Source organism: Bubalus bubalis, chromosome 4, assembly GCF_019923935.1.
Source record: "Bubalus bubalis isolate 160015118507 breed Murrah chromosome 4, NDDB_SH_1, whole genome shotgun sequence".
Taxonomy (NCBI): Eukaryota; Metazoa; Chordata; class Mammalia; order Artiodactyla; family Bovidae; genus Bubalus; species Bubalus bubalis.
Genome location: NC_059160.1, coordinates 148,838,093 through 148,853,165, shown reverse-complemented (window position 1 = coordinate 148,853,165; position 15,073 = coordinate 148,838,093). Strand labels below are relative to the sequence as shown.

Sequence of the window (15,073 nt, the reverse complement as noted above, 5' to 3'; positions counted from 1 at the left end):
TGCCCTAGTTCAGGGTTCATCCACACATGGAGGAAAAGAAGGGAAAGGCCCAGGCAGACGAGAGTAAAAAAAGTTTATATATTTATAAATGCCAAATAAATACCAGAGGCCACCCAATGCCCGCTCCCAGACAGGGCTGTCTCCCCCAACCCTAGGCTCCTAGGGTCTGAGGCATCTTGGCCCCAACCTACAGCCCAAGAGCAGCTGCCAGTCTGGGCTACTGGGGAACTGAGTGGGGATGATCTGTCCAGCCAAGACTCATTCCCCCTTGGTGAGGGGCCCCCATAGCCACAGGCCTGTGTCCCTGTATAGGGCCCTATGGGGGTCAGACTCAGGGGGAGAAGGTGGTCATCTCGAGTGAGACCCGCTGCCACAGCTCCTTGGTCTGTTTGCTGCGCTTGAGATTCTGCAGGATGTCGTTGAACTGCATCATACCCATGGGTGTCAGGCAGAAGGCGCTGCGAGCGCTGCGGATGGCATTCACAAAGTCGTCGTAGTCGGCGGGGGTCAGGTGAATCAGGCGGTGGTGGATGTACTGGATGGGGTGAGGAGGATCAGCCACTGAGCACAGGATCAGGCCCCTCCCCCTGCCTGCCCAAGTGTTTCACCCTGCTCCGTACTGCCCAGGTGGTCACCTGCATGTATGCCTGCTGGCAGCGCTGCACCAGCTGGTGGAAGGCCGGGGCACGCAGGTGGTTGTGGGCGTGAGCAGGGCTCAGCCGCTGCAGCGTCTCCATGACGATCTCCTGCAGCACAAACGGGCTCAGCACCCCCTTGGCTGCCCCCACACAGAACTGGTGCACGTAGTTCACTCCTGGGGGGCAGGGGAGGGGCATGAGACGGGGGTGGCCACCTCTGCCCTAGGGACCCAGCTTTACTCTCTCAGCTCTGGCCTGGCAGAGAGCCTCCCTCCACCCCAGGAGCTGAGGTCACCCCCCGCCCCCCGCGCACGCACACATACCCGACCAAGGCCTCAACTCTGAGCAAGAGCTAGGAAGGAGGTCTGGGATAGGAAGGTTGGGGAAGCAGGTGAGGGCGGACAATGGTCCTGGGGAGGGGAGGTGTTACCCAGCTTTGCCGCCAGCCCCAGCAACCATTTGACATCATCAGTGTAGGGAGGGGAGCGAGAGAAGTTGTTGGGGTGATCGTTGTGTGCCCGGCGACCCAGCATCTCCAGTGCCAGCATTCCTGGGAGCAAAGGGTGGGACCATGGTAAGGGTCCATCCCCTGCCCCTTACCTCAGCCTATCACCCAGCCCCCCAGTAAACAAACTAAGAGATCAGGTGGGGAAGGGCCATTAAAGAGCCTCTGGCACTGCTGGTCGGGGTGCAGAAAGGGACCTCCTCTCACCGACGCGGTAGGCAGCATGCAGGTGGTGTAGGCTGTGCGGGTTGACAGGCTGGCTGTGGGTCTCCTCCTCGGGTGGTGGAAAACCCCCGCTCACCAGAGGGCTGGGCTGTGTGGTCAGGGCAGGCAGTGAGGCACCCTGGATGGCTGGAAACGTGGAAGCTGGATGGACACTGCTCACTGAGGGTAGGATGAAGGCCATGTGAGGAACTCAGAGCCCAAAGGGGGACCGATTCCCTCCCCACCTCCCCTGCCCAGCGTGCCACCCCTCCATTCACCTGTTCCCTGTCCCCACAACTCACAGGCCACACTGGTGGGCAGTGGGAGCCCTGGCTCTGTGTGGTAGGGATGTACTGTGATGGGTGCCATGGAAGGGACGGGGAAAGACACAGCAGTGGCAGCAAGTGAGGGGGGAGTCACCGAGTAAGGGTACTGAGCCCCTAGGAATGCAGGATGCACACCCTAGAGGTGGGGAGAAGAAAAGGAAGATAACCAAATTGTGTTAGGATGGAGCTCTTTCCTGTTCATCCCAGACCTGGGCATCCCTGCATTTCTTAGCGTAGTGGGGCTGGTCCCCTGACTCCTGCCCCCTCACCAGGACTCTGGGACAGCCCCATCATCCTCCCGGAGTGCCCTCCTCCAATCCGTGAACCCCCAGTGAGCTCCCCGACATGCCCAGCCTCCCAGAAGAACACTGGTCTCACCTGCGGGTATGCAGAGCTGGCCACAGGGAAGACGGCAGGCCGGGGCATATGAGGCATGGGGTGGGCGGGGTGAGCTGGGTGGGTGAGGTATTGAGGGCTGCAGGGCAGGTGGGGCTGTAGAGCAGTGTAGGGGTGCAGGCCAGGGGAATGACCGTGCCCCAGTCCTGGACCTGGATATAAACTGGACCCCACCGAGATGACTGGCACCACCGTGGCTGCTGTCACTGCCGCCGCCGCCACTGTAACCGGCTCAGTCCCTGGGCCCCCCCTGCCCTCAGGCAGCCCCCGCCCAGCCTCCCCAGCTGCCCTGATCCCACTGGCACTACAGCTTGTAGCCCCTTCACGGGCTGTGGATGAGCCACCTGCTGTTTGCTCATATAGCCAGAACCACTGGTGAGCAACCTCAAACAACACTTCGGGGTATACGCCCCCACCCTTAGCCGCCTCTTCCACTGCCATGCAGGCCTTCTCCAACATCAGGTTATCCTGAAAGGGAGGGGCAAAGAGGGTTAAGGATGAAGGGCTTTACTCAGGGACAGTTTTAGGTGACAAATGCTGATGTCTTCTTCAGAGTTGGCTGGTTCTGGGGAGGCAGCCAAGATCAGAGCCAACGTTCAGAGTCAGTGTCAGCGCAGTGACTGCTTCACATAGACAATGAACAAATCTCTGTTGACCAGCAGAAGTCAAGACCCAAGTTGCAGTCCCAGTTCCAACCTAATTTAGCTACTCCCAGCCAAGTTCATCATCTCCCTCAGGCCTTCCCCAAGCACTCCACCCCCAGTGATAATCTCTCTGGTATAGGAACAGTCCCATCCTTAGAGTTGTAAAGGATGTAATGGATGTTAAAGCACGTTAGTATGTCAACTGTCACCATGAGAGGACCAATCGGATAGTTCATGAATGCCAGGATTGTGAAATCAAGACCTGGGCCATCAGTTTTTCCCATGCCCAACCTTCCTGCCCAGATGTCCCAAAGCAGGTCCCCAATGGCCTCTAGAAATACCTGCTCCTTGCACTGCACCAGGGCCCGCTGGATCTCATTGGGGTTCAACGCATGGGCATGAGGCAGGCAGCTTAGGGCGAGTTCCGCCGCTGCCCTCACCATGTTGGAGTCTCGTGCCCGTGATGCCCTGTCAGCCAGGGACGCAACCTCAGGGGGCGTCAGGTGCCCATCCCAGCATTCTACCAGTATAGTCAGGGCTGCACTGCCAATCTCCATTGCCTGGCCTTCAGGAAAAGGAGAGAAGAACAGAATGTGGTTAACACAGGCAGTGGGAATGGGAATGGTATCTCTCCTATCGGGTCAGTAACTACAAGGATAAGGGTCTTACCACCATGCATTAATTCCCTTCCCATACCCAAATCAAAAGATACTAGACTTACCTGTAATCCAGGAAACGTGGGAAGAGTAAGTACGTGAGAGCCAGTTGGGAGAAACAAAGTTGTGCAGGCCAAGGGCATAAAGCCCGATCTCAAAGGCGCAAAGGTGCAGGTTGCGGTGAGGACCCTGGTGGCCCCCTGAGGAAGATGGGTGTGTGAAAATGGAAGTGCTGCTGTTGCCCCCTGCCTTGATCAGCACTGTCTTCGCCAGCTCGAAGTAGAAGTGTGCAGCTGCCTCTGACGGCTGATTGGGTACATGGGGGGCATGACTCTCGGGACGGCGGCCCTTGTACCTGAAGGGGCAATGGGGTAGGGACCGGGATTGGGGTTTCTCTGAAATGGGTGTCCAGGGAGGCTGGAAAAAACCAGGGTAAGTGAGGACACTGAGGGGGACTGGTTGCATTACCCTAGGGATGTGGCTCTCGGGGTGGCCAGGGCAGAAGAGAAGGGTATTTATTTCTTCCCACTGACCTGCCAACTTCAACAGTCTTCGCCCGGGCCCCTCCACTGGCACTGGCCCGGCGACTTCCACTGGAGGACGAGGAGCCAAGGGAGTCTGAGGAAGAGCTGCTGATGCTGTCACTGTCCTGTCCTCGACCCCAGGAGGTAGGGGCCCAGCCCCCTCTCAGCGGCCTCCTGCTTAAGGTTGGGGAGCTATCCGACGTCGTTTCAGGGGCACTGCTGTCAATGCTGGCCATGCCTAACCCACAAGACAAGTCAGTCTCAGAAATGTGCTCCAGAAGTCAGACTCCAACCTTTAGGAATATCCTTCCCTCCACGTCATCCCATGGGTTGTCGTACCTGTGTGCTTCTTCTTAGGCCGCCCTGGTGAGCCCCAGCCCCGTCCGTTGTAGCCTCCACGGCTGCCAAGTGCCAGGCGGCTGGGAACCTTCCCCTCTGGCCTTGGGGTCAGAGCTGCTTCAGATGGAAGACCCTCACAGGGGGAATGTGGGGAACTCTCTACATTGGGAAAATAGGACACCGGGATGAGCCTGGGAAAGGGGAACCCAACATGGCTCCAGACCATTCATCCCCCCTGCCCAGTGCCCCCACCTCACCAGGCACATTCTTCTCTGTGAAGCCCTCAGTGGGGCCTGGCCCAGCCCCTGCCACACTCCCTGGCTGAGCAGGCCCTGCAGAGCCTGAGGTCAGAGGCTGCAGGGCCCCTGGGGCAGATGGGCCCCCATGCTTTGAAGGAGACCTCTGGCTGGCTGTGGCCGGGCGGCTGGATGAATAGAACGAACTCAGTGTCTGTGGTTTATGCGTCTGGCTCTCTCGGTCCAAGAGTTTGTCTAAGATCTGAAAGAGAAGCGGTGACAGGAGGACCTTTATCTCCTGTCTTCTATTACTTTTCTTTCTCCTTGTAGCAGCTTAAAACTTCCTCCTCGGGAAGGCTTTCCTCCACAGGAGAACCTTCTAGACGAGAGGGGCTGGCTTACATGTCTTGGTATGCCCTGTAACACTGACCACAGGACTGAGTATATTCATATTCAATAAATATTGAAATGAATGAATGACTTTATGCCCTCTTCTCTTCTTCCACCTCAAGCCCAAGCATTCCTATAAGAAGCAATGGTCTCTCATGTTCCTGACGAGGTGTTCCAAGATTCCCCCGTTATCTCCTTAAAGAATAGCCCTTTCTCATCATACTGGAAACCCCCTGAGAAAGGTAAAATGTGCTCTCTTTGCCTGTTAACCCCAGTGCCGCAGCCCCTCACCTTCTTGAGTCTGGCCTGGTCGTCTTTGTAAGTGATCATCAGGGCCAGGGCAAGGTCGCCCTTCTCCCGGCGTGTGCCTTCACACAGCAGCGGGTGCTCTGCCTCACTTACTGTTGTCTTCATGCCTGTGAGAAAAGAGGCACCCAGGGGGTTGTGAGTGGCCAGAACTCCCAGGACAGGGCTCCCAGCCACCAGCGTGTGAAGTAAGGGGTTCCAGTTCAACCGTATTCCCTGTGGAAGGTGCCCACTGCCTAAACTGGTCTGCTCTCTGAGGCTTTCATAGTTTGGCCCTTCTATTGTCCTGATACATCCATCACTTCAGGGAAGCTGGGCTCCTCACTCTCACGAAGACTTAATTGCCCCTGTGTCTTTATTCAGTGTTTTGTCCACCTACCTGGAACTTAACGGATCCTTTAACACATCCCACACTCTATCCCCTTCCTAGAGCTTTACCCTAGAGTTCGATTTTGCTGTCCTTGTAACACCCAATGTTCACAGCACACGTTTTTGCCCTAAATTCTTGACAGTCTTGTAGGCCCTGCTAGCTTTCCCCTTTCCACAGAGGGCCCATGTCTCAACGCCCTTCAAGACCTGGGCCAGGCTTAGCTCACACATGGGCTCAAGACAGACAGACTCACCCAAGGCAGCAACTGCTGCTTCAAATCCCAGCTCCTCGTCCCCGGGCATCTCGTTGTTCCAGTTGCGACTTGGGGGTCGGGAACCCGTGGGAGAAACCACTAGATAAAAGTTGCCGTACATTACATAGAAGTAACATGGGACAGAATAAAAGGGAAGAAACCCAAGATGTTCATCATTCTAGATCCTTCTAAGAAGCTGCCCGATGTGTCTTAAAGGGAGCTCAAAGCCTTGGGGCTCTTGGTTTCTCCTTAGAGAAAGCTACCCTGCCCCAGTTCCCCACTTTCTTTCGAGTCAGGCATCATACCTGGAGCACAGAGCACATCAAAGATGAAACTGGCCAACATGAGAGGCAAAACTGGCCGATAATCACAGAGCGTCCCCTCACGAAGCTCCTCTGCCCGGCAACGCACCGTACTCATCTCACTTGGACCCAGAGGGATCTTCTTGAGCAGAGTGGCCACCTCAGACTCCTGATAGGCCAGCTTCACCTGCGGGCACAGGGAGGCGCTCAGACCGCTAATACCTGTTGGACATCAAGGTGCAAGGCTCTAAGGAGATGGCAGCACACGGTCCAGACGGAACCTCTGACCTCCAAGGCCTTGGTAGAAGCTGGGGGCCGCTGGAGCTCCAAGGCAAACATGCCCACTCGGAAGGCCAGGTTGTGGTGCTCTGGACGCTCACTTAGCACTGTCAATAGGAAAGCTGCCTTGGTCAGTGTGTTCGTAGCCACCCATGTCTGGCGGCTTGTAGATACCTTATTCTTCTTGCCCTGATGAGGGAAGCACAAGGAGGCAGGCGGATGAGTCTGACTCACCTTGGTGGAAGAAGGAGACTCTCGCCTGGGGGTGTGGGAGAGGGTTGGGGGTGACGTGGAGGGAAGGGTGAGGGGTCTCTCTCACCTTGGCAGGGGGCGGCTCTACCTTGAGGTCAGGCGGGTTGGCTAGCAGGTCCTGGGCAAGTTCCACGGTGAGGCGGGAGGCCTCACTGCTGTAGCCATGCGCATGCAAGGCCTCAGCACAGGCAAACAGTATCTGGAAAAAGGACATGGGCACCAGACGTGTTGAAGCCCTAATGCTCCCGAAGGGCAGGACACCACACTCACTCAGGCAGCACATCTCCCGTGAGCACTGACTATCCACTGGGCCCTGTGCCAGTCCCACCAGAAACTCACAGCCAGTTAGAGACACAGACACACACACAGGTGTGCAGCCAGCTACTACTGGGAAAGGTCCAGAGGGCAGCAGATGGGGGGGATGCCTCGCTGGGACCTGGGGCAGTCTCAGAGAAGACCTTCCAAAGGATGGGATCTCTAAGATCTCTGAGGCATGAAGAAGGAACAGGGACTAACCAGACGAGGGGAAAACAGTCCAGACAGACTGATCCGTGCACAAGTACGGATATAGGAGAGCATGGCAAGCTATGGGAATGGCTCAACTGAGTATAGTACAACAGTAGCTAGATGAAGCTGGAGAGGCAGGCAAAGATCACAACAAGTGGAGCCTTGCAGGCCATGCCAAGGACCTTCATTTCCACCCTAAGGGCGGTGGGAAACCACTGAAGAGTTAAAGCAGCAGAGTGACACAACCAAACATTCCAGGAAAATCAGCAGACAGAAAAGAGAATGGACTGTAGGCAGCGAGGCCAGTGAGGAGCCTGCTACAGGATTCTAACCATCGCACAACAGTCCTCTAACTCCCAGAGGCTGATGGTCCCTCTCCCAGCTATGGGCATGGGGTGCCCTCAGAGTCCTGTCCAAGTCCCCTCACCTCCATGCGGCTCTCCTGCTCCAGCGGCTTCAGTCCAGCAAACAGGTCGTGCTCCTCCCCAGCCCCACCCTCGGCCTTCTCTTCCTCGCCCCCAGCCCCGTCCTGGGCATTCAGATAGTATGCCTGGTAGTCGTCATCCTCCTCGCCAACCACAGGGGCTGCCTCTTTGGTTTTAGGGAGTCCATTGCCACTCTCGTCTGTGGAAGGGAGGTCGTCCCGGGTACAGAGCTCCCTGGGCAACAGGCCAGGGGGGCCAGCAGAGGCTGTGGGAGGCTCAGGCCCTTCTGAGAAGTACACACCACCATCTTCTTCGTAAGTATCTGGAGGTTCAGGAAGGAAGGTAGAAGGGCCTCGCGAGCCACCAGGGTGGGGGCAGGGTGGCGGGCTCTCAGGGAATCCACCGAAGGTGCTGGCCTCTGCACCCAGGGCCAGGCTGCTGTCGTCCAGGCTCATCTCAGCCAGATCCGGCTCCAGGGAGCTGTCCTCACTGCTCAGCCGGCGCTTGCTCCCACTGCCCACTGAGCCCTTGCCCCCACAGCCAGCCCCACCCAGTGTTTTGGCTTTGCCCCCACCTGGACCCATCTTATGCAGTGCCTTATCTCCCCCCTCAGCCGAGAGGCGGCGGGGACCCCGCTGTGATGCGGGGACCCCCTCACCCAATCCCTTGCGTTTGGCCCCCGGCTCCTTGGGCCGCACAGCTGGCTCGGCAGGAAGAGGCCGGGGCCGCTCCCGGGATTCTTCCAGGCCCCCACTGCGTGAGGCGCCCGGCCGAGGGGGCAGGGCTCGGGCCCAGCACAGGGCCAGCTTCCGGTCAGTGGCGCTGTAGGTGACGCCGGGCAGTGGGTAGGCCTCTTCCCAGTTGAAGTAGCAGGCCTCCACTGCCGGCCGGAAGCCAGGGAAGAGCCGCTCCAGGGTCTTCTTGTGCTGTCCCCGCTTCACATTCTCAATCACCTTCAGCTGCCACTGGCGCAGCTGCACACACAGTTCCCGGCGGCTGGGGGAACAAAGAGGGGGCACGCTGCTGGGAGGTGGGGGCGGCTACACTCTGTACCAAGGAGGGAGGGGTGCAGAGGGGGCGATGACGAACCCCAAAAGCGGGTTACAGGGAAGGACCCTGGGAAGCACTTCTTGAGCCAGCCCCACAGACATCACTTGAACACTCAAGGATTTGGGAGAGTGGACTACTTACGGAAGGGCCTTCCAGGAAAAGGACTCATAAATCACTGGAAACCTAATGCTCAGCACCTCCCGTCTCCCCAGGACTAGAAGAGTGGTAAGTGTGTGTGCATGAGGAGATGAAGGCTGGGTCATCCAGGGCTGGGCTGCCTCCGGACCGTGGTGAGCCTTGGGGGAGACTCACCGCTGGGGGCTGAGTGCAGGGTCCAGCACGGCCAGTCTCCACAAGGTGACCATCTCGTCACACATGCTGGCGCAGGCATGGGCCGCCACCTCGGACTGCCCATTGCTCCGGCCTGTGTGCCCACTGGCGCTGCTGTGAGAGGCTGAGGTGCGCACGCTGTACCACCAGCCTGTTATCTGGAAACAAAGAGGGCTCTGAGATGAACTTACTAAGTTGGAGAAAGACAGAGTAGCCCGCTCCAGTGTCCCTGTCAGCAAGAAGGGGTTGCGGCTGAGAAAGGGAGAGGATGAACCAGCATGGGGTTACCTGGCTCTGGGAGAACTACCTGCTCATAGGTGAGGCACTGGTCAGTGAGGATTTCCAACAAGGGGGCAGCATTACTGTCCCTTCGCTTGAACATCTCCCGCACGATGCTAAGCAAGTTCCAGACGCCCTCTGGCTCACGGCCCCTCAGAGGGCGCAGCAGACATGCCCATTCGGCGGCGGCCGGAGGCTCCGTGGAAGACAGATACATGGAGTTCACATCACTGTGAAAGTCGCAGAGTGGAAAATGATGACCCTAAGATGGGGCTGAATAAAGCAGGTGAAAGAGCAACACGACTTTGACACAAAAGGGTTCAAAACACAAAGTACAGGGGAAAAGTATGACCCTGACAAAAATTCTTAATCGCTCTCTGCCTCAGTTTCCCAGTTGCTGAAAGGAAGAAAAGTAACGCATGCTCTACCTGAGGACAGACCACTCTGTGACTACTTAAAATTCTCACCACCCACTGATTGCACAAGTAACGTCTCCTCTGCCCCAGGCAGGGAACCGACACAGGGAATGGAAGTGGGGGAGGCGGGCCCTGACGAAACAAAGGACCTGTCCACAGCCTGGAGGAAGAGCCCCTTCCACCACAGACACGGCACGAAGAGACCCAGTTTACCTGAACACCACAGGGGAGGGGCCGCAGAACTTGTGCAGTGTCTTCTTGATGTTGTCGGTGAGCGTTGACTCGTCCAAATACCACGTACTCTGATCGGAGGCAGAGGGCCCTGCTGTGGGGTCTGGGGGTAACAAGCAGTCAGTCACCTGGAGGCAGGGGCTTGGATCTGTCTTAGTAAGTGGCGCTCTGCACCCCCAGCTTGCTTTCTTCCTGCTACCCTTCTTCCTCACCACACTCACCCGGGGCTCCACACACTGTATTGATGGCTGTTGACTGGGAGGAGAGGAGTTCATCCAGGAGACGTTGGGCTGTGGGGAGGATCTGACCAGAGAAAGGGACACAAAGGCAGAAGTGACCTGAGGAGGCCAGGGCCTCACAGGAAGGCTGATACGCAGCCCTAGAGCTGGTTGGAGGGCGTGCCAGCCTCCCTCACCTGCTGTGGGAGCTCACTGATGAGGTACTGAGCAAATTTCTGCAGTTGGTCCCTCTGCAGCCGAGACAGGGACTCTGACACGGGGGCCCGCAGGCAGACCGCAGAAGCCTGAAGGGAGCACCGAGAGAAGTGAAACAATCTGAGGAAAGACTTGCCGACACCGGAGCTGGGGACAGAGAGGCCGAGTCCGGGAGGCAAAGGGGTTCACACTGTGGCCAGGGACGCAGCAGAGAAGAAGGGGATGGAGTGGAGGACAGGGCCAGGATAAATGGGGAGGGCTCACGTTGTGGATGCGGAAGAGGCAGAGGGCCACGACGTGGGTGCACCACTTGGCCCCAGCACCACACGTGCAGCTGCAGGAAGTGACTCGGCAGCGGTCAAACATCACAGCCACGTTGTAGGCTCCTTTGGGGGGCACCATCTGAGGCGGCACCACTGTAGCACTCAGGTGGAACCCTGGGAAGAAACGCGGGCATGGCCAGGGAGAGCCGCCAAGACGCAGGCCTCTGCGTTTGAACCTGTGGTTATTTAGACAACCTGCTCCAGCTTCTTGCAGTAGTTCCTGAATTCTTAACACAGGGAAAGGGAAGAGCTGGAAGTACCACAAGGCAGGACAGGACCCATACCTATCTGCAGAGGGTCCTTCACAGCCCTCATGCGGAACAGCTGATCCCCTCGCTGGAACTCATCTGCACTGCCGTTGGCCAGGCAGGAATAGAGTCTGCGAGTGAAGAAGAGGACATGGCCATGTGTATCAAATACCCTACAGACCCTGTCAGAGACTGCCCTGCCCTGGGCACTCTCCCCAGTGTTACACCCTCTTGGGGAAAATCCCAGGTTCTCCCTGCCCCTGCTGTCTTTTTACCACAGCCCCAAGCACAGCATCTCCTTTGTTCCTTGGGAAGCCTGGCACACAGTGCGCAACTTCAGGGCCCCACCCTTCCACCGTCAGTCCTTTAGACTCACCGAATATCCTCTTCATTCTCAGGGAAGCTCCAAAAAGCAATGCGCAGTTGTAGCTGCTCAGGCACTGGGGGGTAAACTTTCTCCACCACTTCAAATGGGATATGAAATGCCACCTGCTTTGCTGACAGCTCCACCAGTGGGATCACCAGTCCATCTACGGAAACAAAGGTCAAGGTGAGGAGAAAGAGGAAGGGAAATGAAAAGGGCCATGATTATTCAGCACCAATGCCAGTGCCACATCTTGGGGTCCCCCACTTTCACTATGAAAGGAGGACATCTGGATGAAAAACCAAGGGACCCCCTCTGTCAGGATACATTAATCCTTAAGACTCTATCTGAGGAAAGGGAGCTAAACAAACCCCGGGCAACAGCCTACTGGAAGATGCCTGGGATGTCCCAGAAACTCCTGGCCAAAGAGGTGTGTTCCAGGGTCCCAGAAAGTAATGAGTCTCACTTGGCTTGGCATCTAGTTTGCCATATACCTAGCACTTTAGATTCATATTACACTGTTAATATATCTCACCAGTCATTCTCTTCTCTAATTGCTTTTTTTTTTTAACTATCCTTTTTCTCTAAATGACTCTGTGCCTCCACCTAAGGAGGAAAGGCAGTCTAGAACCCAGAAGAGTTTAAGAGAGGAGCCTCCAGAAGCAAGAAAGTCTGCCCTTTCTCTGGCACTTGAACCCTGGCTTTCCACAACAAATGCCCTGGAGTAGGGGATTGGGAAGGGGGTTAGGTTATCCTAAGGTAATCTGCTGCTCCTGGAATCACCTGGAGTTGAATGTAGTTACCATTCAAAGTGTAACACATTGTTTTAATCAAAAAGATACAAAAAACTGCATATCTCACCAAACTGATGGATTAAAACACATATTAGAAAATGATGGAGCTGAAAGGAACTTTTCTAAATAAGATAGTTTCCCTTGGTTCTTCCAGTCAGCGACCAAAAAAGGGTCGGGTTGGGAAGGGGTGGAAATGACGTGTTTTCCTAGATTTTAACCTGTTCAAGAAGATACCAACATGTTGAAAACTTTTTTTTTAAACTGGAGTATAGTTGATTTATGTTAAAAATCTTCACCATCTTCAGTTATTTCCCTGAATGAGGGAGCTCTAAGCCCCAAGACTACCCACACATGCAAATATGAAAGAAGCAGAGCGGCCACAGAAGACCCACAGCGAAACTGCCGCCGTGCACGTGCGTGTGTGGGTGTCTGTGTGTGTGTAGAGGGCATATGGTATCTAAGTGAAGATAAATATTATCACTTCTAAGTAGTGACACATGTAAGTTACTCTCTTTCCCTAAGGAGTGCTGGAAATCTCTGCAGGACAATTTGAAAAACAGGACCTTAGAATGTCCACAGTAGAATCACAAATTAAACCACTCAACTGGTGAAAAAAGTCCACTTCCAATGAAGCCCAGGAAAAAACTGTGCCTTGAGGAAGGCAAAGAAAGAATGTCCTGAGTCCTAAGCCTGCAGGACTTCTGCAATCACGACTCTCCTCTTCCATCCTCTTTAATAAAAACAAATCCTTCACAGCATTAATCAGTTAACTCACTGAAAGACCCAAGGATGGAAGAAACTCAAGTGAAAACAAGAATGTTTCATGAGACTCTGGAGACAAGTATCTACACTCCTCCCCAGGCTCCAGGTGACGGAAATCTAAGGTTTTAATACATTGGTCCCAGCCATAGTTTCTGACCGGTATTCAATTCGGCCAGGAACCGAGCCTCTGATCTAAACCTATGTGACATCTGCTCTCACCAGCCAGTTCACCTCCACTTTCCTCTGGATGAAATCCCTTCTTGGTGCAGCTGGGATGAGAGATCATCACCTTGAAAAAGCAGCTCCAAGTGCACTTTGCAATGGGGTGACACCTCAAGTGGTCACTTCTTCACAATAGGCCCCCTACTCATATTCATTTCTATTTTCTGCCCTGCCTCAGGCTGAACTGGATAAGTACTCCCAGGTCAAAGTGGGAATTCCCTTTTACCCTGTCTCTAAGGCCAATGAACGACAAAAGATCTACTTTCTGTTGTTACTCCTATCTAACTCAGGATTCCCCAGTCATCACTCCAACACACACACACATACACACACACGCAGGTGTGGAGAAGACAGCCCCAGGAAGACCGGAAAAGCGCGCGCACACACACACACACACACACACACACGCAGGTGTGGAGAAAGCAGCCCCAGGAAGACAGGAAAAGCGAGTCCTGAAGTCCGTTCTAAGCTTGGGACAGCTCCCGGTCCGGGACAGCTCCCGGTTAGGGACAGCTCTAGAGAAAGGCCGGAGCACGGCCAGCCCACTCTCTCACCTCGCATTCTGGTACCGCCACTGCCACCTCCGCCACCGCCGCCAGTGGGGGAATTGGGCCCCGCTGACTGTTTGCGCCATCCCCGCCAGTTCTGGCAGAGGCTCTCAGCCTCAGAGATGAAGGAACAGAGCGAATCCTCCTCAAAGCGGTCCGAATCCTCGAAAGAGAAGCGCTCTCCGTCCTCCCACTCGGCGAACATCAGCTCCATGGGGCCCGCACCCCCCGGAGCCGGGTCCCCCCCCGCGGATCCGGGGCCTGGGCCGCCGGCCGGGGACTGTGGGGAGGCCCGGGGCCTGAGGGGCGAGCCGGGGCTGGGGGTGGCCGGGGCGCTCAGGGCGGCCGTGCCGGACGAGGATCTCAGGCCTGGGAGAGATATGGGACGGGGCCTTGCCCAACTGCTAGTTGTGAACAGGGATCGCAGCCAGACTCGGAGACTCAGGGCCCGGACGAAGCGCTCGGCAGCCGGGGCCTCTTAGAGGCTGCGGCGCCGCCTCCCCCATCAGCTGATCTGAACTTCCGGCCGCGCCGGCCACCACCACTTCCGCCCTCACGCGCCCAGGAACACGACCCGGTGCGCGCGGACAAAAGGGAGCCGTTTTAAATGCTACTTTTATTTTCTTTCTGGAGCTCGCCCCCAGTACCGTTAACTGAAAGCCAACCACCCAAAGTATACGAAATGACTGTAGATCCCAGCAATAAGTCGGCGCCCGTAACACTCCCAAGGAATAAACAGCCGCCACGCATGTCGGGAATTGTAGGCTGTCAAGAGACAAACACAGGAACCATTGGGTGGGGTTATTGTCCTAACTCTGGATAGGCCCAGGGCCCCACCACCTTCTGGGAATTGTAGTTCAGAAGCCTGCATTCCAGAAGACTTTTTATGGGGCCTAATTGGCGAAGCACCAGGAAAAGAAGGCATTTGATTTCGGGAGGTGGTAGTACTGTTGTCAGTGGGGACTTTGAGTCTAGATGTTCCTAACCTTTTCTATGTGTGTGCCATAGCAACCTGGTGAAGACCCGGGACCCCCCCTCCTCCCTCACCGGCCCCCGCAATAGTATTTTTTTAAGTATTTATTTATATATTTTTGGCCACATGTGGAATCTTAGTTTCCTGAACAGGGATTGAACCTGCGCCCTCTGCACTGGATGCAGAGTATTAATCACTGGACCACCTGGGAGGTCCCTCAGATTGTTTATAAATAGACTAAATCAAAGAATTATAAAGAAAATATTTTATGTTGATATACAATTATCAAAATATTAATAAATTTAGTTCAGTTCAGTTGCTCAGTCGTGTCTGACTCTTTGCCACCCCATGGACAGCAGCACGCCAGGCTTCCCTGTGATGAGTATAAATATTGAGACATCTGTAACAAACTCTAAGGTATAAAATATTGTGGTTTCATATAGGTATTGCTAATACTAGTGTTGTTTCCCAGTGCTAACTGAAATACTCAATTTCAGTTGTGGTTAAAGATAACTTTTTCTGTTCTCATCCATATTCACAGACCTCT

The 15,073-nt window shown here is 55.4% G+C and overlaps 1 protein-coding gene across 4 annotated transcripts; it reads right to left on the bottom strand.

Moving 5' to 3' along the window:
• Positions 1-59: 59 nt before the first annotated feature.
• Positions 60-14,101, bottom strand: ZSWIM8 (zinc finger SWIM-type containing 8). 4 transcript variants are annotated; one of them, XM_044942265.2, is made up of 26 exons: positions 13,560-14,101; positions 11,240-11,393; positions 10,900-10,994; positions 10,557-10,729; positions 10,274-10,381; positions 10,080-10,161; positions 9,841-9,961; positions 9,240-9,441; positions 8,915-9,090; positions 7,555-8,548; positions 6,688-6,819; positions 6,378-6,557; positions 6,093-6,276; positions 5,788-5,886; positions 5,150-5,274; positions 4,490-4,730; positions 4,233-4,391; positions 3,903-4,131; positions 3,435-3,724; positions 3,055-3,278; positions 2,052-2,537; positions 1,626-1,809; positions 1,351-1,527; positions 1,069-1,188; positions 636-746; positions 60-535 (listed from the first exon to the last, which is right to left on the bottom strand). In XM_044942265.2, exons 1-26 carry the CDS (start codon positions 13,765-13,767, stop codon positions 75-77), a joined length of 5,715 nt encoding a protein of 1,904 aa, XP_044798200.2. In that variant the 5' UTR covers positions 13,768-14,101; the 3' UTR covers positions 60-74. The 4 variants fall into 4 exon arrangements, with proteins under 4 accessions (XP_044798200.2, XP_044798201.2, XP_025140548.3 ...); XM_044942266.2 differs by having other exon boundaries at positions 1,650-1,809; positions 13,560-14,083; XM_025284763.3 differs by having other exon boundaries at positions 160-535; positions 636-814; positions 13,560-14,082.
• Between the last annotated feature and the right edge of the window lie 972 nt (positions 14,102-15,073).

What these genes read in the sequence shown, in the direction of transcription:
- ZSWIM8 (XM_044942265.2), bottom strand. Translation starts at nt 13,767, where the DNA reads ATGGAGCTGATGTTCGCCGAGTGGGAGGACGGAGAGCGCTTCTCTTTC. An exon ending in TGGCGGTACCAGAATGCGAG is followed by an intron (nt 11,394 to 13,559) that starts GTGAGAGAGTGG and finishes TTGTTTCCGTAG; the next exon opens with ATGGACTGGTGATCCCACTG. An exon ending in AGTGCCTCACCTATGAGCAG is followed by an intron (nt 9,091 to 9,239) that starts GTAGTTCTCCCA and finishes CTTTGTTTCCAG; the next exon opens with ATAACAGGCTGGTGGTACAG.